The sequence below is a fragment of the Thunnus maccoyii genome, chromosome 23 (genome assembly GCF_910596095.1).
Source record: "Thunnus maccoyii chromosome 23, fThuMac1.1, whole genome shotgun sequence".
Taxonomy (NCBI): Eukaryota; Metazoa; Chordata; class Actinopteri; order Scombriformes; family Scombridae; genus Thunnus; species Thunnus maccoyii.
Window position 1 is genome coordinate 11,122,134 of NC_056555.1, and position 25,255 is coordinate 11,147,388.

General features: G+C 41.0%; 1 protein-coding gene across 8 annotated transcripts in view; it reads left to right on the forward strand.

The window, feature by feature from the left end:
• Nucleotides 1-1,193: 1,193 nt before the first annotated feature.
• The window catches only part of mdfic (MyoD family inhibitor domain containing), a 221,007-nt gene continuing 196,945 nt past the window's right edge, over nucleotides 1,194-25,255 (forward strand). For 7 of the 8 annotated variants that reach the window (XR_006093793.1, XM_042402697.1, XM_042402696.1 and 4 more), the window contains exons 1-4: nucleotides 1,194-1,562; nucleotides 1,865-2,026; nucleotides 4,025-4,135; nucleotides 16,642-17,019. Coding sequence is in view for 7 of the 8 variants with exons in the window: in XM_042402697.1 (XP_042258631.1) it covers nucleotides 1,933-2,026; nucleotides 4,025-4,135; nucleotides 16,642-17,019 (583 nt within the window). In the remaining variant the exon portion in view is untranslated. Of the gene's footprint in view, nucleotides 1,563-1,864; nucleotides 2,027-4,024; nucleotides 4,136-16,641; nucleotides 17,020-21,787; nucleotides 24,056-25,255 lie in introns of those variants that run through there. The other variant, XM_042402694.1, reaches the window with a different exon arrangement.

A 25,255-nucleotide genomic window follows, 5' to 3' on the forward strand; every position in this document is an offset into this window, starting at 1 on the left:
AGCAAGACACTGACTGCACTAACAATACCCTACTGACTACACAGAGGACACAGCACGGGGCTCCCTTGCCATTTATTCAAAGTGAATTATACATTAAATGAAATGGAGAAAATGTAAAGGTGATGTTGGATGTTGAGATGTTGAAATTATGATGTTTATTTATAGTTTGCAGTTCACAGCAAACTTTTCATTCATGTTGGCTAACTTTCCAGCTGGCTTCAAGCTCATATTCTCCATGGAGATGAGGGTGACCGCAGGCTGCGTTTGAACGCAAGGTTGACAGGGATCAAACCAACCTAACTTCAGATACTGAAGATTTCAATGAAGCACAGTTCTGTGTGGAGTAAATAAGAGATTAACTGATGTGTTTTGTTTAAAGGTGACAAAATATGGCAATGATCATTGTTATATGGGCTACGAATTAACAATTATACTGTATATTACTCTTTTTTGTTGCCATAAATACATTCTCAGACAAAATAATGCACTGTATGTTATCCTACAGAGTGATGTACTTATATTTGGGGTAATAGACCCTGGAGAGGTCTAACTACCTACTTTAAACCTCTTACATGCAAACTGTTATAAAACTCCAATAGCTGAAATCCAAATAAACTAAATTGATTTATGAGAACACCAATTGCAAATATAGAGCATATGAAAATCTATTGTTTTGTTTACCATGTTTAAGTCTCATGTTTAAGAGACTTGAGCTGTAAACTGAAGTGATATGTTATTTCCCTAAACATGTCATCAGATCAAAATCATGTTCGTAAGCAATTCTTGTAAAACTAGGAAAAGTCATGAAGTACCAAGATGATAAAACAGCTGTTAAAGATGACCCATAACAACATTAGATTTAATTTATCATGTAGGAATTTTTAAATCAGCTTCTTAAGGCAATAAACCTCTAATCCTAACCCTTCACTGAATGACATTTTGAGTGCCAACTGTTGCTTTGATTGATGTCACAGATTAGTTTTACATACTTAAGTGTTCAAAAGCATTTTGCAGTGGGAAAAAAAAACAAACATCTCAAACTCTAGACATTATTATTTATTTTTTGTGGAACTAGTTTTCCTGTGTTTTAATGAAGCACGTGTCCCCTGAAAGTATGACTGCGTGTCTAAATTTGTATCTTTTTTATTTATTTATTTATTTCCTAATTTTGTTTTTGGGGGACACATGTTCAGGGAGGGCTTTGCTCACTTCTCTGCCGCCAAGAGAGGCAAGGGGAGAGGGAGAATAGTAACTTCACTGGCTGTACTGCAGGAATCCGGATATGATGAAAATGTTTGAGACGTAACGAACTACCGCCGCTGAATGTCGAAGGCGTCGCGAGGACGATTTTTGATTTTTTTGCTGTACGTCAACAACATCAGGCTACAAAGCAGCTACAAAGTAGCACCGAGGCACACTGGCAGCTGAACTTACGGAAAAAAGTTGTTGGACGCTAAGTTACTCTTTCACCCAGTTTCTTTTTTTCTTCTTGGGAAAGAGTGGGAGGAAGGAAGGATGGGAATAAGTCAGATTTGAATCAAGGGAGTTGACATGTTTGAAAGGTAAGTTATGCTTTCCAAACAATATATCCGTTTTAGCTATAAACAACACTTAGGAAGCGTCCGTCGTTTTTCGATAAAACAAAAGTGAGTGTGAGAGCAAATGGGCTGCATATGGAGTCTCTCAGCAAGTTTGTGTAAAAAGCGAGAGAAGGGGAAATTTCCACTAAGTTTTTACTGCAGCTCGACGTCACTTTCTCAGTGTGTGAATAAGCAGACAACTTTCTCGTGTCGAGTAATGACCTGCACTGTGTTGCTGTGTGTCTGCTAAGCCTGTGCTGATGATGAGACGTTGGTTTTCACAGCGCTGAGGGCTGAGGAAAGGGAGGAACTGCTTCTTCTGCTGTGTGTGTCCCACAAAGACGACTGTCTGATGTCCAAGGAGACTGTGCTTCCTCCGGATGGGCCGGCAGGGCAAGGGAAGGGCCCTCAGCAAGAGACAAGTCCCCTATTGTCAGCCACACAAGGTAAGAGTTCACAGGAGAGGCCAGAAATCAATAGCGGGGGGAGGTAAAAGTAAAATTCAGGTTACCAAAGTGGGTTATGTGGCTCTATATGGGCCATGAGAGGGTGTAAGAGGTCCTTCAGCATGGTATTTTTAAATTTTTTTCCCCATAAAATGGTAAGGTAGTGACAAAAAAAACTCCTTATGAAGTGTAAACATGCCCAGCTCCACACTGCTTCATATCTAACAACATAATACTCCTCTGGCTGGTCCACAACACAAAAAGATTTGAACAGACAGTGACTTGTGAAAATGTAGGAGTCCCTGCTATGTAATGCTCAGCTCATGTGCACATGAAGCTCTCTCTTGAGAATGTTTATGGAGTGTTTTCTTTTTTTTTCCTCGCTGCCAGGGCACTGAAACTGCGCTATAAATATCAGTGACATATTCAGTCAAGAACTCATGTTACTTGTACCGTCCAACGTGACAGAAAACGGTCTAAAAAGCAAATGTAGAAAGTTAGTCGATGAATGCATTTACAGATTAATGGTGCATACCAGCACTTATCAGTCTGCTTGGGACAATATCAGCCTTGTCTTCTTAAATTATGTTCATGTGACTTTGAGTACACATCAGTATCCGTGCTCCAGTGTTAAGCCTTGATAATGTTTTTGCTTTTTCCCTCAATAAAGTCTGAAGAAACGCCCTGACTATTAACAGCAACCACAGCCAATTATAGTTTTTAATTAACTTTCTAGTTGCCCCTAAGATTATCACATGTAAAATAAGCTTACCCCCACACCCCCTTTTCATTTTTCTTCAAACAAGCAATGAACCGTTAACCATCCTATTTATACCAAGCATCATTATGGCACTGTCAAAAAATAGCAAAGTAGGACAAAGTAAGCAATCACTGGGGCTGCTGGATTGCGAATGGATTTTCGCTGGACCTTCAAAGGCGCTTGCAGTTAAGACTGGATTTCCCCTCTCAGGGGACTGTAGATGTACTGAGAATAGACCAATTTATTTCTAACTGTGATCACAAAATACTGCGATGCATCACACAGTACTGCTGCTAACGCAAATGCTGCTACAATACATCAGCTCCAAGCTGAGATATGTGCCATATCTATCTAGGGCTGCTGGCCTTTGCCCATCCATTCCACTCCCTTATCCATCACTGCTTTACAAACAGAAGAAGCATTGGAACAAACGCATCAATACATCCAGTTTTGGTAAACATGATTGTAAGGTTCTGCTGAATCATTCTTCATACTTTTTTTTTTTTCTTGAGGATCACAGCAAAAGTGGCTCAAGATACAGTAGTTACTGAGAAACTTGCAGGCTATGAGAAAAACTGTGGGCTGTGAGCAGTCATCTGGCAGCAAACCAGTGAATAAAGTCATTGTGGAAGGTTTATTTACTGAACAAAGCAGCAGTGTGTAATGAGCAAAGCGTCAGCAAGTCCCGCAGTCAAGAAGCCAAAGAACACGGCTTAGAGAGATGAGTGAAACTGTCTTGTGTTTTTTGTGCAGCTATCAGGCTTAGAGTTTGTGCCTACATACTTTTTCCAATTTGGATGAATGCTGCCTTTATGGCAGTTTAAAGAAGCTTGGCAGGTAGAGCACACCCAGGAGCAGAGGGAGTGTAAATCAGATCCAGAGCTCTGGCAAGGCCTTTACCTGAACCGCCCCACCATGTTGTGCAACCATTTGCCAGCGGCCTGTGTTTTTGCTGGCAAAAATAGGCAGAGCAGCTTCTGCATCTCTAGCACGTCCAGCTGTCCCTGATATTTTGTCCACTGTGGCTGACCTGCTGTAAAAGTTTACATCTGTTTTTGCAGGAATAGCTGTGCTCATTAATTTAGAACAGTTAAGCTGGTAATAGGATAACATTAAATTAAACAACCGAAACTCTCTCTGTTAGTCACTGCGCAGCATAATATTTTCTTGCTTAACTTTTGAGTGCAACAGGTTTTTCTTCTTCAGCCATGTGTAACGTTAAATGCTTGTGACCCTAGATGCTTGTGACAGTGAATCATCAGGAAGAACACAGTTTCCGAGGAAACCAGCCACTGAAGGACAAAGTCACGTGACCAAGGAGAAGTCTAATTATTGCGAGCCTGTAAGAAGTAAGTTTTAACGACCTGGGAAAGCTGTGGGTGGACAGCAGGATATCTCGGTGTTATTTTTAATGATAACAACAATGAGCCGTTTAATTGGAGCGAGTGAAAACGATTAACATATTTTGCTTGCATAGTCAGATGGTCGAGCTAAACGGCAGTAGCTGTTTAGCAATGTTTTATTTAACATTGAAATAATTTCATCCTTTTTTTATTAACACGCTCCAACTGTCATGTACAGTGTACATGCACAAGGCAGGGTCAGTCAGCCAACTAAAATATTAGCTTCAGTGTTTCCAATTAAAGTAATATCAAGATTGCACTGAGGTCTCTTGGCAAGTGAGTGGTAACATGCATGCTCTTTCATTCTGCCATAATGACCAAGACTTGGCTCGTTTCTCCACTTCTGCTTTTCCTTCCAACCTTCAGCCCTGTGTTTTGGAAGTAGGGAAATCCTGTTTGTGGTTCTGGCATCGACTGCCTTAACGCACTGATTGCAACTTAGCCACAATGTTTTCACCCCGTACCAAACATTTACCTATTGGAGAAGAATTGTGCCAGCTGCTTGAAGACATTTCTCTGTTGAACGGTGTCTTTTAGACAGCTTTTTAGTCACAGGCTGAGACAATGCTGTAGGGGTATATTGTTCCCACCAATAATCTACCATCCCAATAACATTAGATTTTTCCTGCATCTGTAATCTCATTTATAACTTGGGAAACTTTGGAAACCTGTGTTGTAACTCTGCAATAATCATTGTATTTTGCAAATGTAATGACACAGGGAGGTTTCACAAAACAATCATTTGGCACTGAACTGCTCGAGTGGTTAGCAGGTCTAATTAAGTCTATATGAACTCTTGTTCAGCAAAATGACTTGATACAGAGCAATAGATCGCAGGTCACAAAAGGAAACCATCTAAAAGCTTTGTGTGTGTGTGTGTGTTTAATTGTTCCTAAGAAGAGTGAGATGTGTCAGCAAAGGCTAATAGCAGCTAATTGCTTCCATCCATGTAAGTGCCTAGCTATAATAAGGATTGTGTTTGCATCTGACACAACAGTTCTTTTGTTTCTAGGTTGTTAACTTTTCCAGGGCGCCTTTTCCTGCCTTTTTTTTTTTTTTTTTTTTTTAGTATTAAGCTTAATGACTTGCCAGTGGCTTGTTTACCGAAGCAGCGAGGGAAAGAGATTCGGTTGCAAAAAAAAAAAAAAAAAAAAAGATTTTCTGTCAAGAGGTCTTTTTAGCTTGGCAGGTGTGTGGAGTATTGCACTTCTGGAGGGAGGCATGCTTTTCTTTCATCTCAGCAGATAAGCCCCTGTGACAACAGTTTTGCGTTGTAATTGATGTCGCCCCCCTTCCCCTCAACATCCACACACACACACACACATCTCACACATGCACACATGCAGACTGTCTGGTAAGGGAATTTTAGAGGAAGGAACACATGCTACTTCTCTTTTGAGAGAGTTTCAAGAACATAAAATAGTCATGTCAAATAAAGGCAGAACCCCAAATTTGCGCTATGATAATCTTTGTGAAAGTTTATTGTACCCATGTCTGTTTGTGGTTAAATCAAAGTCTTTACATTCAGGGCGGCTCAAGTTAACCTATTTGTGTCATGGACCCTCGCAGTCTCACTGTGGTTTTGTTTGTTGAGGTGACCAATCAGGTTGCTTACTGGCAGGGGTAATTGAGAGCCCTCTTCACTGCAGAAACAGGAAATCAATAAGAAATCATCAGCCTGGCTACATCCTGGCCCAGCTGTTTTCCCCCCCTCTGTCTGATTTTAAAGCCTGTGTACAGTGTGTGTGGACGGTGACTTTTCACAACAAGAGGAAGCCTATTGTAACATTGTAATAACAACACAGATCCTATTTCAGTTATGATAACGTTGTTTTGACAAGTTGTCTTTTTAAGCAGTGGGGTTCTCCTTAAACAGGAAAGTAAATATCGCAGCAGTTCCCTAATAATTGAAAACTGTTTTTTTGGAGCACAACACACATTTGCTTGAGGGTGTTGTAAACACTGTTTTAAGAGTGACTGAATCTTTCCATAAAAATGCAAAAATGAATCATCAGACGATTGTAAAGTGTGACCTAAACAGGATGAAATGGCTGAAATTATCATTTTGAACTGAAGTTTTATAAACACACAAAGTTAAAATGTGGATGTTGCTGGGAATGTCAACTGCTGTGGCTTGTTAGACAAAAAAAAAAAAAGTACAACTTTGTCCTGCCTGTAAGGCTGCCGTCAGTGAACGGGTCCTCTGTGGCTCTGCCATCCTGGGGGAGGAGGGAGAATCTTGAGGGGGAGACAGACATTCCTCAAGGGACCGTTCTGGGATTTCAAGCAGCTGATATCTCCTGCAAACAGGGCCTTGGCTCTCCAGCCCTTGCCTGGAAATAAATTGCTACCACCCAGCACCAGTTTTAGGAGTTTAATCGTCACATTATTCACCGGATTGTCAAATACTTTTTCTTTTTAAATGCTTCTGTGGTTGATAAAGATGACCTTACTAGCTGCTGAAGAACAGGTCGTTTTTTTTTTATCTCCGAGAAATTCTGTAGTGAGAAAGGAAGGTCAAATAACATGACTCTCCTTTTTAAAGAAAGACATTAGTCTGGCCTTTGTGTGAATCTCTGATTGGATTCTTTAGTGGCACACCTTCAAGGTTATTACCTGTGTGCAGAATTGACCTTTTTTGAAAGTGAATTTGTGACCCTAAAATGGGTTGTTTAATCTAAGAGTGTCACATACCTGCTGCACCTGTTTTGCAGAAACAGATTCTTTGACAGTGCAACACTTAAGATTTACATACAAAACCATAAAGTGTTATGATACAAGCCAGTTTCTATTCAAATGGAAACATATCTATGAGTTACACTAAGTTAAAACAAAGGGCAAGTGCTTCTTCATCATCATTTTAATCATCAGCGCTGAAACATTTTTGCCTCACAAGTACTGAATCAACATTCTCAAACTGTCACACTTCGCCTCATGTATATTCCAAAGTTACTTAAGTAGTTTAAGACTTTTTCACCTCACACCAGTTTTTTCTCCCCTAGAATTTTTTTTTTCAGCTATAGGAACTGCACGATGATTGTTGTTATGCAAGATTCATATCTTTATTGTAATCCTCAGAGCCCTGTCTATGCAGAAATAATGTGACTCAAGCATAGACCTATTATAAACTGAACCGTAATTTTCAAGTGATTACTTACCAGTGGGTCATGGAATCAAAAACTGTATAAATAGGGTGAAATGCTAGTGTAGGGGTTGATTAAAATGGCCATTGTAATTCTACCTCTGTTGTAATTATTTTCTCATTGTCTTGGTGCAGATAGATTTCATATGGGAAATTTCAAGTGTGTTAATTAGCATATTTTACCCGAAGTGCCCGAGCCTATTCACTGTTAAATTTTTTTTTTTTTTTTTTTGAAGATATTCAAAATACTTGAGCCAAATGATTAGATATGCATACCTCAATTCATGAACTGCAGTCTTCTGAGTGGTTATGTGAGATACAAGGCAACATATATGGGTTTTGATTGAGGAGGAAGAGTGTATTTTTTTTATGATTATTGCAGAGAATATGGGTATTCAGACTTTTCTTTCCGAGTTGTTTTAACACCAATTGACCTTTTTTGTGTCCCTTATACAGCACATTTCCGTAGTGGTGGAAGAAGTATTCAGATCTGAAAGTGAAAGTATAGAAAACTATGTAAGTGTTATCAGCAAAATGTACTGACATATTGAAAGGAAAAGTGCTTGTTAGGAGGAATGGACACTTTCAGAGTGTTATTTTGCTGTTGATGCACATTATATTATTGGATTATTTATACTGTTACCATGAATGCAGCAATTTGATATTGGTTTTGGTGGAGGTGGAACTGATTTTAAGTGTTTTCTATACCGATCGATAGTTTACTCTGTAACAGTGCATCATATTATAAGCAGATAATGTAAAATCTAAATCTGCAAAGTAACTACAACTGTCAAATAAATGTAGTGAAGTAAAAAATACAATATTTACTTTGAAATGTTGGGTAGAAGTATAATGTGGCATAAAATGGAAAGACTCAAGCGCAATTTCAGGTACTTGCAATTTCCATAAAAGTACTTTTCACCACTGCACATATGTCTAGTAAAATTCTGGCATTTTAATCCTTTATGATGCATATTATACAGTGTACACAATATACAGTTTAGACTGCTGGAATAACTGTAGTCTCCTTTATCTCTTCTGTGATATTCTCCTTGTCTGCTTAGCACAGGTTAGGCTTGGCTCATGTTTACGGCCTCCCTAACCAATGCCACACAAGACCGTGTTGGTGCTTTTCAAAAGCCACTCACAGAGAGAGAGGGAGCACAAAAAAAAAAAAAAAAAAAAAAAAAAATCAGCCAGTTCAAATGAGAGCAGCGCAGGGGGGATTACTTGGCCTCTAACAGGGTTTTGGCTCCAACATTAAGGTTAAAACCCTTTTCTATTACTGAGATCTCTGCTGATGTTGCCCCCGCCAGCCCCGACCCCCTCGAGCTTCCAGCTCCTTGCCCCCTTCGTGTTTGCAGGTTCAGTGCCTCTCTGCTAGGTCATTCTGTCAGGCCCCCTGATCAGTGAAGGGTGACCGGGGACCAGGGGATGGCTCCCGTCCAGACAGCCACAGCCGCCGACACAGGCCCAGGCTAGTGCGATCCACTCCCACTACCACCCCTCCTCCTCTCTTTCAGGCTAGAGCTAAAATCGATACGGGCGTCTCCGTGTTTAAAAAGCCACTCAGAGGCAGACGAGCACCTCTGTCCCAAAGGCTGATCTCTCAGCTTAAGGCCTTGATTGGCATCCCGAAGATGCGAGGCGCTGACCCACAGCTGTCCCATTAGCAGAGGGTTAATGCTGAGATTGATACTGAGCAAATAAAGGAACTAGGTGTGGGGGTATTTTGATAGACTGCCTATCCCCTCTCTGACCCAGAGAGCTGTATTTTGGCTTTTAGGGAGTGGTAGCGCTATACTGCCAGATCCTCATCTCTGACTCCAGTAGTGTCTGCGTTAGTGTGACACACAAGTGGATCTGCTGCAGAAGCACACTGTATTTATTTGGTGTGTGTGGTTGTCTCTATGTCTGCCTTTTTGCATGTGTCTGTGTATGCCTTTTGTGTATATGTCTGTGTGTACAAGTGCGCATGTGCATGTCTGCGCGCCCTGCCGTTGAATTTCAAACAAGTGAGTTTCCTGTGGAACTTCTACTTCAGCAAGGAGATTTTGAAACCGGTGGAATATTTGAGTCATCGATGTAACTGAAACTGAAAATACCCCCGTTCCCCTCCTCCCCTCCCCTTCTTCCCCCCCCTCCCGTTCGCTGCTGCTCTGTTGCTCCGTTTTTGTTTTGAGTCGTCAGCGAGGAGAGGGTGGAGCACGTTTTTGGAGTATGGAGCCTGGCAGCTCCCTCAGGCCTGCTCTGAGTCACGTCATAATTGATCTTTCTAGAAATTGTGGTAGCTAGCCGTATAAAGCCTAAATCCGTGCAAGATGTGCAGCTTTTTAAAGATACTGCAGTCGCACATTCGGCTGTCTTTATACTACACTCTTTCTCCCCTCTTGGATAGTAAGAGACAGATGAGAGAGAATGAAAGGCGTTTGACAAAGCTCAATGCAGAAACACGCTCATACAAATTCTCGGAAATGAGGAGAGGAAGAGAATAAGGCACCATTTAGTGTCTCTCACAGCAGCCAGGTTGTTAGGCTTTGAACGCTCCTTGATGTCTTGCGTTCTGCTACATTAGTAGCACTCAAATTAGCACCATGCCAAATTCCACACAACAGTGGAGAGACCAGAGACTTCAGTGGCCGGAGCTTGGGGGTGTGGGGTAAGGCAGGCGGGAGAGGGTGGTGGTGGGGGGGGAGTGAATGACTTCCCTTCAACATGATTCATGTAAGAGAAAATGGCATCTCATTGGGAGTTTCAATGATTTAGATAGCAGTCAGACATATTAATTTGGGAAAATGTTCCATTTTGAAATCAAAGGATAATTGATGACCCCCTCCCTCACCCACCAACCTTCCCTTCCCAGCACACACACACACACACGCTCACACACACACACACCTTAACCAGCTCCATGCACCGAGAACGCTGAGAGGTTCATGTCATCAAATCAAGCTCTTGTCTTTCAAGTTGCCTTTGCTACTGTAAAATGTAATTAAGCAGAACAAGGTCCGAGGGGGTTATTTTTTCCACTCAATCAGCAGCAAAATTTGAAATTAGTAAATCCCTGACGCCCTGCTTCTCCTTTTGTTGGGTGGAGGCGGCGGCAGTAGTGAAGGGGAGTGGGGGGGGAGAATAATATTAAATGCTGTCTTCAAGTGTCACTTCCCCTTCAGCAGGTTGGAGGAGCCAAATTTGAATGACTGTCACATAGAATTACAAGGCGGTGAAAAAAAGTGTGTCACCACTGAAGACTGTCCCTCACATATTGGCAAAAATCCAGGGATGGGAGAAGGGATTGAAAACCAGACAAAAATGTGATTTTTTTTTTTTTTTTTTTTTTCTTCTCCTGCTTAAATGAGATGCTATGCAGTATGATCAGCCCTGACAGGTGAAGACAGCTAATAGAGCTCCGTTGTGGGGTACCATAACACCCCCACATACACATACAGAGCATGTCACTTTTGCTGATGAGGATCCAATATCAGAGCAGGTAATTTAGCTATCCTCAGCGGTCATCATCATCATTTTTATCTTGGATAAACACAAAACATTATGCGTGTGTGTTCACTGACAGGGCCAGGATTGCCATGTGATGTCCATAGTCATGTTTTTTTTTTTTTCATATCTGTTGGAACAAGTGACATTTCTGTTAGCCTGTGTTAGATCGCCATCCATTCTGTGTAAACGCTCAGATTTGGTATGGCGCCCACATCTTTACACTATGGGAGTCTAATTTTCTAATCAAATGCTCATTCTTGATTGCCATTTGACATCACCGATTTTTTTTTTCTTAATTGACGCTGCTGATATCATATAGATACTAATCACAGCTCTGGTTTTTTTGTTGTGATGGGACTCTTGAATGATGATCCATCCAATGCGTCCTTCTAGACAATAAAGAAAGTCCTTGTCCCGGAGTTTGGAAGGTCAAACGGTAAACGAGGCTTTGATACGCCCAAGGAAAATTTCAATCAGAGCCCTTTGTAATAACATTCATTGTACTATTTTCCTCTCTCTCTGTCCCTCTCACTCTCTCTGCAGTATAATTCCCCTGGTTTTGCGTCTATAAATATGGACAGGGAAGATGTATAATTTCTAATGAGAAAATATATCCCTTGGATTGAAAGGCAGGGGCTGTTCCACACGCTGCTGTTTGTTAGGAGGAGAGATGATACCTCAGGCTGTTTTGGCAGAGAGAGGAGGAGGAGGGGGTGGTGGTGGTGGTGCTGGTGGTAAGAGGAGTCTGGGTAGGTCATTGCACATTTACAAATTAGCATTTCAATCATGCAGGTACATGGGCAGCCGAGCAGAAAATATACATGTTTTTCTAATACATGGCACCAAAAGATAAACAAAACACTGGTCATGTTAGTAGAATTAGCATTTCAGAGCTGGCTGGTGCTGTGTGTATTCCGCCCATTGCTGTTTTTAGGACTCATAACTAAAAATAAAGGTGCCTCTTTCATTCTCATATTCCATTCAGTGTTAACCGACATTGTGTAATAATGGCTATTAGGAGATGAATACAAGATCTGGATTGTGGTGTTTATTTGGCTGACATGATGTGACATTTGAATAACTGTATGCTCTCTATGATGGGCATTCTAATAAGCCTACGCAAACACCTTTCGTCTCTCTTCTCCCTCTTTCTGTCTCAGGGGCATTAATATTAAAAAGGACTGAGCTTTAGAAACACAGAGCTTGTGGTTGTTCAATCTGCTCCCTGCCTTACCTGCGACTCTCTGGCGTAGCCGTGTGCAAATGAGAATCTTCATACTGCCCTGTTTGACCTCTGTGTTATACTTTCATGTTCTTGACTATTTTAGAATTCTTGTTTATACAGCTTTGTTTCAGTTGACATGCATACATGCATATACCTTCCTGGTAGGTCTGCCTCTGTGTATGTGTGTATGCATGTGTGTTCCTGTAGGCTTGTGACATATATATATATATATATATATATATATTCCTCCTCTTCTTTCTTCTGTCTTTTGGGTGCAATTTCCAGCTCCCTCCGGTAGGACCTATTTTCTGTGACAAAAACGGAGGTGTATACTCAGTTTTACATACAGAGCGATCCCCCGAACAGCTCTGGCGCAGCTCCAGCGCTCTCCAGGCACTCCGCTGCTCGGTCCCTGTGTGGCGCAGCCACTGAAGACTCAGTGACAAATGGCAATTATATTTGTGTGTTCTTCATGAATCCATCAAACACTGGCCTTTTAAAAATGCTCCCTAGATATTTGAGGCTGTCAGCTACTAGTAGCTGGGACCAAATTGGGATGCTGCTTAGACAGTCAAGAACCACTCACCCCCTAGTTTCCCCTGTGATGTGTGTGACAGCGTGTGTAGGGGAATACCATGTTTTATTCAACTACAAATGTACACTCTCAACAGTTGTTGATGTGCTAGAAATAGGGTGGTTACAAGTCCAATTTGAAGTGTGTGTGTATGTGTGTGTGTCCAGTTCTTCCTCCAAAACATGGTGTTTTAATGCAACCTGTCAGGCTGTGTGCATTCGGTTATCTCAGGACACCTACCCATCTCTGCAAGCTTGTGGCAACAGCACAACTCGTATGATTTTTTAAAAACTTGCTGGGAGTTGTTCATATGAAATTTTGATGCAAGTTGTGTTTCCTGCTGTGTTCTAGGAACAAGGCAGTAGCAGCGCGTCTATGTTGCTCCATCAGGATTTATTATCAGACCCAGCTTATATTTGCATAATCAGATGAATCCTCAGATGAGGAATCAAATTTTATGTTAAAAAATGTCATTACCCCAATATCGTATATTATCTTACTATTATGAAGTCCAGTCTTGTGTAAGCCCATAATAAAAGGTTGTAGAGGTTGTATGTACACTTGTGTAAAGTAAAAACTCACAGTCTAAGTGATTTGTTTTGACTAATACATGCAAAAATTCACAATGGTTGTTCAGAACCTTTCAGATGTCAAAGGATTGACAAATGCAGATGCATCTTTTACACAGTTTTACGGTATACGCTGAAAAATCACGTTATTTATTGGCAACACTTCAGAACTTTCTTCTTCTTTGTACTGCATGTACAGTAAAAAGTTTTTGATTCCCCAACTTCGCAGCATAGCACAATTCCAACAGGACTTACTGTAATTCTGCTTTCTCATTATGTCTTCATTTGTCTCATGGTGACTGTACAAGTCTGTCATTGCCATCTTTGACAGTATCATCATTAACATGATCAATGATTATGAATATTACTCCATCGTGTCCATTCATCTTAGTCACTGTGTTCATCAGGATAAAAATAAAGACTGCGACTGTGTAAAGACTATCCAGGAACCTGCCACTGAAGCGAGCCGCTCCACAGACTTCTTGAACCACTTTTTAGGGTTTCTCAGTGTGTCAGAAACCTGAGTCGCCGCTTATATGCTCTGGGTTTTACGTGGTGGTTTCTTAATAACTATTTATACTTTGGTAAATTGAAAGCTTGACTTCCTCAGAAGGAAAAGGTAATTATGCCTCCCAGTCTACTTTGGCCTTTTTGTACATGAATGTGTGTTTATGTGTGTGTGAGCCCATGTGGCTAGTTCGCTTAACCTGAGAAATGACTGCATTATATTACGCAGTATACTGCGGGTAATTGATGTGTTAAGGAACTGTCATCTTCTAGTTTGCTGTTTTGTGTTAACTTGAAAATACTCAAGACACAGGAAGATGATTAATATGATGCAGAGTTAGCTGTGCCAGTTAGTTGTACAGTGTGGATTGCTTGTGTGTGTGTGTGTGTGTGTGTGTCTTGCAAATGAGTTTGGACAAGTTAATCATTAGCTATAGAGGGAGATTTCACCTGTCAGCCCCATATTTTCAGCCTGTGCTTATTATGTTTACACATGAAAATATGCAGCCACATCCGAGGGATCAAATAAAGTGAAAGACACGAACAGTGTGATCAGAAGAATAGGCTCTCTGATTGCATTTCTTGTAAATCTTTTGGCTAAAAACTTCAATTTCCAACAGTAGTCCAACCTTTTACATGAGGTGGAAATAGCACAAAAATAACAGAATACCTTGTTGCTAGTTGAAATGGTGTACACCACAGCCCCCTTCACGAGCTAACTTTAGTGACCTGGTTTGTGATTCTTGTTAATTAAAAGAGTGAGTGAGTTAGTGACAGACACAACTTAAGTCAGATAAATAAAAAAAGATACATGACTGGTCTGTGCACCCTGAAGTGACAGTCACACATCCAGATCACAATAATGTGATATTATCTTTAAAGATGTCACAGATTGAAACATTTTTCCTGGTGAGGTGAAAATTATCCTTGGTCACCCAAGTAAGGACCACAGTGTTGATGTGTAGAAAACCCTACTGTGTTGTGGCAGCTGTCTTTATGATAATGGTTTGCCAGGCTTTAAAGAAAAACTAATGAAAACATGCATAGTTTAAAAAAAAGGAGTGAAAGGCTTAGTAAGTTGCAGCTGTCAGGGGTAAAACTGAGGAACAACAACAGATGTAGCCTCCTACGAATCTCATTGTTGGCAAGCTTTAGTCTCTCCTCACATTGTCATGGGCAAGCTGTAAGGCTTTTGTCTTTTGGAGAAGAAAATCCATCAACCTGGTCTTAAATCACTGCATAATAAATTATATCGTGTGCTACCCAGTTGTCTAATTCAAATTGCATGGAATCCTGATCCCTAAAGTCTATATTTGTTTATCGAAGCAGCATGCAGAAGCCTGAATGAGGAGAAGGCAAAACCCAGTGTGTGTATTTAATTGCTTTGTTTTACATCCACATTCACGTCCGGCCTCTCCCAGGGTGATGTGTTGTTAAAAAGCGCGAGGCCCGATTCCCACACTCTCTCCCTCTCTTGTTAACTGTAATTGCACTTGTTGGTGAGCTGACAGAAAGAAAATAGACATGGAAAGAAATTACTAGCATCATATTAAGTTCTATGTTTGCATGCACTCTGGAAAATCTGTTGAATTTTGGACAGCTGCAATGGTTTTCTTCAGGTTGTGTTGTACAGCTGTCAACTAAGGCCTAATTCAGAGCCTGGTTGGTGAAGATACCATATGTTCAATGTATATAAAGAAAGAATAGAGTAGAAAGATAGAATAGAAAAAAAATGAATAAGTACGGTTCACACAGACAGACTTAAAAAGAGATGAATAATTCACAAAATCTCAAGTTAAGCGTGCACCGGTGGCACGTGCACATGCACAGTGGCTCTGATGTGGAGGGAAGGTAATGTAGCAGTAACTCCCAGTAGAGCTGAATGTGCAGGTGTTCCTCTCAGTAAAATGCCACCTCCTTTGCTCACTCACATCCTTCGCCTTCTTTCTTATCAGACAGGTCGCTGTCTCCTGACTTTCTGTGGCTGTCACACATACACTTAGAAAGACTAGTTGAGGCCATCTCTGAGCTTTCAGAGGAAAGGAGATCATTACTGTTGCAGACAGCAGCTATTTTGTATATGCACAGTATCACAGGCTCTCTTTCCCTTTTTTCTCCATTCATCTCCCGCTTTCTCACACTGTCTTAACTCACCTGGGTACTGCTCCCACAAATGACTTTCTGCCTACAGCAGTGGCTTTTGTGATCCTGTCACATATAAGGTTCCGATATATCTTTCTGCTTCTTTCTGTCATTCCCGCTTGTTTGCTATATGATCAATATCATGTTAGGAAGTAGTGGAAAGATTTGCTGAGAATGATTTAGCTGAGATCGGTGTGTCTCCATCACTGTGTTCGGTTTTGTAAGACCTGAACATCGCAAGCTACAGCGACTTTATATGTGAATAAAATGTATGAAGTGCAAGGTTTAGAGAGTGCAGACAAAGTTCCCTTCAGTCTTAATAAAGTTACAGAGTTATCAACTGTTTACATCTGAAGGTAAAAGAAGTCTGCAACTTTTTGTCGACCGTGAAATAGACACTATAAACATAAGTAAATAATCAAAGTACATCAGTGATTTATTTGGATGTTTTTCTATTGAAGTGTTTGGGAGTGTTCTGTCCTCGACATTCACATCAAATATTTATACATGAATAAACAAACAACTTTGATTGCTTACACTGAATGCACTTTCTCACTGGATCTCAAATAGAATTAAGAATTGACATGTTTTCTTACAATGTTCAGTTTTATTTGTTTTTGAATAAGAACCTTTTCGTGAAGGTATTTCAGCTGAGAAAAATGCAATAAAGATGAAATATTCCATTGGAAATTGAATCTCATAATTGTCCTTAAGAACTGATTTAAACAACTGCACTGAATCTACACACCCAACTCTTTAATAAACAGGAGTGAAAATAATATCCTTTCCTTCCAGCTCAACCTCAGTCTGAGTCACAGCCAGTGCCCTCGGAGCCTGACGAGGGAGACGCCGCCAAGGACCAAAATGGCATTCGCCACAACAGCACTGGCACGCCCGTACTGAGTAACGGCAACGGAATCCACCCTGGCATCGGCGGGGCCGGGGCCACGTGCACATGCTCCTGTGGTGCCAACATCAGCACGGGCGCCATGGGTGGGTCAGTCCCTGGCCTGAGAGCAGCGGCGACCGCGACGATGACAGAGCAGCCCAAGAAGCAGCCTGTGTCACAAAGGATGCAAAGGAAGTTGAGGTCCAGCCTGTCAGTCAACAGTGACAGCAGCCGGCGCAGCAAAGGCAGTTCCACTGGGTCGCAGAAACCTCCTTTACCGGAGGGTGAGTATACTGTACATACACCAGGCAATAATGACAGGAGGTAGAGAGCAAACCTACCTACACACAGGTCAACACTAACTGTCGTACTAACTTTTCTAACACAACAAGCCTCGCTTTCTGCATCCCACCTTCTGTTGATCATAATTCCATTCATCATTCATCTGTAGTAGGGATGTCTCGAGCTGATCTACGGGATTAGAATTGGGGCAGATCAAGGCATTTTTAAAATGATCTGTATTGTGTATATAAAGCATGATCCAGGTTATTGTAACCAGTTGTGCTCACATATGGCCACTATCAAAAATACCCTATTAAAACACTTTTAATTAAATTAGTCCATATTATGTGATTTATCACGGTATGTGCTATGTATATTATTATATTTCTATTAAATATTTTTTTCTCAAATAAAAAGAATACACCAGTCATATATCATGTTGTACATTTTTAGAACTAGATAGTTAATTAAATGTAATAACTCAAACAATTAATCAAAAATAAAAAAGATAAAAATACAATAAGCAATACTTCTCACACATCTTACAAAATGAATAATTCTGCATGTATTATGTAGAAAAATATTAATATTGTCTCTTACTTGATTGGTATCAGAGGCTAAAAACTCTTGTTCAAGTTGTTCCTAATCTGTAGTCGCACAGTGAAATGAGACTGCCGTCAAACCATCACCATCAATGTGATTTCTCTGTTGAGGGGACTATTCTTGGGAGGCACTCCTGAAATAATACCTTATAAGATATTGATAATAAATTCTTTCCTTTTCTCACCTTTTAATGATGGGAGTGCATGACCTCTCATATTTATCACTCCTGTCAAGCAAATGACATCTTATCCCACTCCTGTGGCTTTTATTTTCTTTAACAACAAGTCAGAGAGTCCGTTTGCCATGCAGGGAAGCCGTCACTTTGTCAGGTGCAAGGCCGAGGTGAGTCCAATAATGAAGGCGGTTGGCTGGTCCTTTACCATTGGGGAGATAGGTGTGACCGTCTAACGAGGCCTTAGAGCACGGGGTGCCTATTAAAAGTCGTGACCAGCCTTCTTCGGGCCCCTCACGGCCCCTCACACCTCTCTGGGCCCTTTCTGGCTCTCCCTACATCCCGTCAGCACCACCCTGGCCCTCATTAACAAGGCCCTATTGCATCCCCCTTCCAACTACTGTGTTTGTGGACATGCATGTGTTCCCTCTCTGTCTGTAGCATGTGCAATGTGAGGGTTTAGTCATGTTTCTTTAAAGTACAGGGGCGATGCCTACTTACTCATCAAAACCCAAGGCCTTTGCTGTTTTGTCTTTTTATGTGGGCTTTTACCCCAAGGTGAGGATGAAAAATAAGATGTGATGTTATGTGTTATTGAAAGATTGATAATGGTCAGGTTGAGATATAAGTTTAAATGAAGGAGAAAAGTAGGCAGTCAGATCTTTATTTGATGATGCTTTAGTTGAAATATGCATCACATCGAGTTTCAGGCGAGCAAAACAAGCAGGCACGCACACACACATCCACAACACCTCGCGGATAAAGGTGGGATGCATCCACCAGAGATATTCCAGACACGTCATGTTTTCAACATCTTAATTGGTAAAGAACAGAAGAGAGAGGGTGAAAGGGAAAAAAAAAAACAAAACAACAGCAGCTCAACAAGTCTCTCATTATGGCTTTTGTGTTGCTTATTTGCAGACGCGAGCTCTCAGAATCAATATGCTCGCTCTCAACTATTTATTTCCCCCTGGAAAAAGCCAAGCTGTTGTGTTTGAATGTTTACACGGATTAACATAATCTGTTTGCCTGTGAAATTAGCCTCCTAAACAGCCCCCTGAACACAGGAAATAAAAGGCGTAAGCTAGCAGGAGCTAGCTCTGGGGATTCTGCTGCTCCCTGTGTTTCTTGGCACATGCCGTTGGCACCGTAGCCAATCCGTGATAACACAGCAGCTTCTGAAGGAGTTATTTACCACAGTGCTTTTGTTCAGCAGGGTGGGTAGTCTCAACTCTTGTCATCCAGCTTGTGTTTTGCTTAATTGTGTGTAATCAGTTAAGGTCTTCAAGCTGCTTTAGTCCCATTTAGAGATTTAGGGCCAAGGCCACAAGCGCAATTTCTCTTCTTTGCCTAAGCTAAAAATGTGTTTGCGCGTGTGTGTTGTGTAAGCTCTAGTCCTCCAGCTTTGACTTTTCCCTCAGTCATGCATTATAAACAGGCCTGCTTTAAAGTACATGTGGTGGACCTCCACCACCCAGCCTATATCCTCTGCCCTCTTTACCCATGTCTGCCTTCTGTGCATTCCCATGGCCACCAAGGCTTTGTCTGATCAATCTCTCTCTCTTTATCTTAGCCTGTCTAGCTATCTTGCCCTCTCTCTCCCTCTTTGTGAGTTTGAATGTTTTGCACAGCTTGCCGCTCTGAGGCCCATCCAGCTTGTTTTGTGTCATGCCGCTCCCTTTTTTTTTGATGTTAGCTTTCCAGATGTCTCAAACTATTTCCTCAGAGGCGCCGGACGCTGTTTTTGGCCCTGCAAATTCTGGGCTTCATCGCTGCTCGCTGACATTAAACAGGAGCAGTGTCAGTGTGCGCTGTTCTGTCTGTCTGTTGGTTGGTTTCACTCTGTCTCTGTCTGCCTGTCTGTCTGTCTGTCTCTCTCTGTTTTCATGGAGATGTGCCTTGTGTCCAGATCTCTTGTGTACAGTAAAAGACCCCCCCCCCTCTTTCCCCTCCTCCTCGCTGGCTTCTCTAAGATCCAGACTAATCGCTGGTGTTGAATTATACATCCAAGTGAATAGCTGAGATGGCCAGCCGCTGCTTAATGCTTATGTACTGTGTTTTTATCGTATTCACAGTATACTGTTACATTCTGAACACTGGCATGGCTATACCCTCTGGGTCCTTCAAAGTTTGTTAGGCTGAACTTTGAGGTTTTGTGCGTAGAGCTGTGGCCGGGCAGCGTTTATTGCTCTCATTGGCATTTTGTAGCACTCAGATGGCACCGCAGTACAGTGCATGCCAGTATAGAATGTGGTATGAGTCTTGTTATGCCAGCATGAAACAAATCCACAGTCCACAATCTGCCCAACAGCAATTTAGTGCGTGTCAAAACCAGATGTTCAATGGTGAAGGATTTATTCACATGCATCTCCCATCACTGCCAGTGTTATTGCCTCAGATAAGGATAATAAGATGCATTCAAACTTCAGGCACCCTCACAGACACACACGTACGCACACACTGGCTCGTTTCATGTTCCCTTCTCTATCTTGTTTGTATCACAGTCGGCTAGTGCTTCTGGTCAGCTCTGCAGCCCTGAGCACCGAAAAAATAGGAAAAAAAAAAAATCCCCTCTACTTTGATTAATCAAACATGAGCATCCAGCGGTCCTCAGCTTGCCTTCCCATGCCGTCCTCCACACTCTCCTCCTTTCCCTTTCCCTCTAACCCAATCAGTAACAGCCCCTTCTGACAGCTCAAGATGGGCTGATGAAAGTTATGCAAATGCGCCCTGTTTGTAATGCTATTTTTCTGCATCCATCCACATCATGTCTTTTTAACACTCCAAAGCAGTGGTGCTGCGCTGGCCTTGGTTCAAAAGGGAGACAGCTGCAAGGAGTGTATGCCAGGCGCACATACCGAATGATATTATGATTTAGTGACTTAGATGCAACTACAGAAGTTCTGGTGTGAAGCAGCTTGATTAATAACAAGATAAATTGTGTACATTCATCTCCTGTTTGTGTATCTGTGGGCTAAACAGCTACTGTTCAGTGTATGTACTAACCACTCTTCTGCTTTACTCATGCTTGTACCACATTTCAAGAGTTTTATTCCAAATTACACTTTAAAAATAAAACTTTACTACTTAGAATAATTGACTCCAGCTCATAAAAAATGACTGACAACTATAGAAAATTATGTTTTTTAAAGGAGCACAAGTAAGTTAAGTCTTTGGTTTGTTTAAATAACTGTATAACACCTCTATATTGTAGATATATTAACATTTGAATTTTAGTCTAATGACATTTTCTGATTAAAGATTTGGGATTAAAACTCTGTTTTCTGCATCCTGTACTTATTGTACATACAATTACTAATATGCTGAACTAATTTAGGTTTATAAGTAAAAAATGTAATTCTTTTTTTTTTACATTAAGTATTCAAACCAACACCGTAGCATTTTAATGTGACATGTAACTAATTCAGTCATTCAGAAACACATTTGCGATGGTTAATGGGCACATTTGTAATTTAAAGGGAAACTCTTCATTGCTGTGAAACAACAAGCTGAAACTTGCCACCAGCCATATAAAGAGGATCTGTGGGGAGGTTAAATGTTAATCAGAGGTGTGAGCATTGCCCGCATTAATCCACCTATTTGCCAGGGAGAGACTCTTGGACTTTGCTAATCATTTTTGTGTGATCAACCTAGCAGTTTGCATGATAATGCCACAATTATTTAACAGTCTGTTAATCAAAACTGCAGGAGAGGAATTCATTTCTCTGAATTTCTCTTATTTCCTTTAGCCCCCCTGCCTAGTTGGCCCTCACCCCTTTGCCACATACCTATTCTGTTCCACCAGTCTGCCAAGCATGCAAATCTTTACTCACTCGCTTACGCTGCACTGCTTTTATTAACAGGCGCTAATTTTTTTTTGTGAAAATCGAATTCAATATATTTCTACTCTTAACATGATTGAATGCTTTGTAAAAATTCATGTATTTATTTCACTTTACAACTTTTCACCCTCGATCGGTTCGACGTGGAACCAGACTGCTGCGTCCACTGTATCTTGGCCTGCCTGTTCTGCGAGTTCCTGACGCTTTGCAACATGGTGGTGGCGCAGGCCTCGTGCGGCACATGCACATCCGAGGCCTGCTGCTGCTGTTGCTGCACCGAGGACGTGGGCGACGACTGCAACTCCCCCTGTGACATGGACTGTGGCATCATGGACGCCTGCTGCGAGTCGTCAGATTGCCTGGAAATCTGTATGGAGTGCTGCGGCATCTGCTTCCCCACATAGGGAATCCGGTGCTGGTGTTTAGCAGGGTCTCTCTGCAGGGGATAACTGGACCCTGGATGGAAAACTAGAAAGAAACTGCTGCTGCTGTCACTTTGAATTCAGCACCAGACAGGGGGAACAACAGTGTGTGTGTGTGTGTGTGTGTATGTGTGTGTGAGTGAGTGTGTGTGTGTGATGGTCAGCATATGTGTTTGTAGATGTCTTTTTTTTTTAAATGTGTCATGACTGTTGAGTGTGAAGTAGTATGGTGTGGTTGAGTAAAGCATGCTTTGAATGATGTATTTTGACACTGGGCTTCTCCATCAAAACCAGCTCAGCAGGGGCTAGAAGTAATTCCAGATAAACTCGCAATATGAATATGTCAGTTAAATCTTCAGTGCATAGTAAGTTGTTGCTGTTGTTCTTTCCTTTGCGTAAAAAGTATTATCACAGACTGTCTTAAGATTTTTGTTACATCAGGAATGCTGTCTAATTGTATCTTATCTTGCCTTTTTTTCATTTTTGATGACTGATATGTCGCATACACTAACAAAAATGATGAACAAAATGATTACATTTGAACAAAATGATTACATATAGTCTGTTTTAGTTTTCAGTACTTGTGTTTTTTGTTGCTTAAAAACTGAGGTTACAAGCTTAGTACCGTACAACACTGTAAAAGGTTTATGTGACAGCTCATACATTTCTTAGTTGCATACTGTAGTTTTGCAACATAGATTTTCATTCACACATATCTACTGTAGCACTGTAGAACAGTTGAAACTAGTGAAATATTAAAAGGGGAATCAGGACATAAGAATATTTGCTACTTTCTGAAACTGTTTTAGGGACAAAATGTTTTTCTTTTTCTCTCTTTTAAGCATTTTTGGAATTTAAGTAGCATATAATTACAGAAAAAAAACTGCACAAAATTGCTGATAAGCTTATATTTGTTTGCTAAATCTTACTAAGTGCTGGAATGTGTATGAAAACTTTTTGACCAAAGAATCTCATCTCACAACTCCTGATCTAACAGTATTTGAAGCCTTGGGTTTACTGGAAATACAGTGCATACATTCTAATACACAATGTTACAGTTTTCTGCAGTGTTAAGATGTACAATGTGTACAACCGTATGTCTTTATTTCAATGAGAGTCCTCTTCTAATGTCAGCCATCAATGATTAGGCTTTGTCAGCTGCATATGGTACAAGTCTTTTCTGTGATGCTATTTTACATACATACTGTGTAAGTATGACTTGTTGAACTGCACTCTGTTCATGAGGGGTGTGATAAGGAATTAAAAAATGGTGACCCTGGTTGCCATATAAGCGGCTTTCGGGTATCAAGCCCAGTGACTCACAATACAAAAAAGGGAATCATGAACTGTCATGTTGAAATGGTAAACTAATGCAGGGTAAAGGCAGTTTTCTTCTCCTTTTTTTCCAGTTCCCTTAATTCTGTGTATCTCGAGATGAGTTTGTGGTGAATCACCAGTGGAGTCATTTTCTTGTCTTGGAGATCCGCTTTGATGTTGTTTAAGTGATGATACTTAATACTGGCCCTCATTAGCACTGCTTGCTAAATGGTAACATAAAATGTCCCTTCCTAACGCCAACAAAGATAATATGCTGTCATGTACAGCTCGTCTTAATGGCGCACTGTTATTGTGTATAAGGAGGTTGGATAGGCACCTCTGCAGCAGATAATGTGCAGAAAGTAAACCTCATTTTCATGTTTATGATTAACTCAAGCCACAAGTTTGTTACGGGCTAAAGAGTGTCAAGAAAACACTATATAGATAATGTGAAGAATTTATCTACAAGAAAAAGTGTATACATGTAGCTACAGTAGTTGTCCTTCTATATTATACTGTTTTTTTTTTTTCCAGTTCTGTACCTTAAACTTGATTCTTTTCATTCTTGTCTCGATGCATCCTTTCTCGAGTTGGAATCCATAGCTCATTTTATTAGTTTTGTACTTTATCTGCGATCTCAATGAGAACATTTTCTAAAATAAAATAAAAAATATTAAAGTAATGATGTTTTTTTGCACTCTTTTTACATACTTTCAATTTTATGTTGATAATTTCTTCATAATGTTTCTGTGGTTGGTGTAGCAAACTCTATGTTTTGTTTTCAGGGACTGTAAAATTGTGTATAACATAAGGCAATTGGTGGAGGAGCTGTATTATCTTCGTAAACAGTTTTTCTGATGCTGTTTTTTTGGCGTATCATTAATTTTTTTAAACTGTCATCACTCAAATAGACATCACTCAACATGCATTATTATTACAACAACCAGTTGCAGACATTACATTTCCGAAACCCTTCATAATTCTTAACTTACATGTGTCTAATGAGAGACTTCTCTCTATCAGCCAATCTGTACTTTCTTCTTCTGTTTCTTCGGTGGATAGGGCAGCAGGAACAAAGTATGAGTTTCATGACGACCACATATGTAACCTCGCCACCCTGCCCCTTCACAGCTCTGTGTTGCACAGTCCTCATCCTCTGGTCCTTCCTCTATTAGAGGGGGTGCTCACCTGGCAGCAGCATTAGCACTAACATGGAAACATGGCCAACAACACTCAGTGAGGTCATCAGGGAGCAAGGACCTCATGCTGGCTGGAACAGCAGTCTGACCTTCAGCCAACACCACCCCCTGTTAACCCCTCAATTAACCTCCACGTCAGCCCCCCTGCTGGAAGAGCAGAGAGGAAGAGACCCCCCCCCCCGCCCAACCCACCCCTCCTTTCCCAGTTCCATTCTTTCTTTATTTCCTTTTATCATTTTCTGCCTGGATACACCCTGGCCCCAGGAAATTACCATCTTATTTCACTAATGCGTTGGGGAAAATATCACTGTCCAGAAAGTCTATAATCACGCAGGAGTTCTACTTTTTCTTTCTTTCTTTCACTTCATTCCACGTTCACAGAGGAGGCAGAGGGTTGGAAATATTAAAAACTCCAGGTAGAGTGTGCAATGACCTTTTCACAAAGTCGTCCACCTTTCCACTCCTCTAATCAATCCCCCTCTGATCGCTCACTGTGTGCTGGATTGTAATGTCACAATTAGGAAGGCTCCATTGTCTGTTTGCCATCTGGGGAGAAATTTGTCACTTTTCTGATCTCAAGGTCATTTCTCTTACAATATTAAATAAATTAGAGTGCAGCAATGGCCACCTCCTCCAACTAGCTGTGTATCCATCCATCCATCCATCCATCCATCCATCCATCT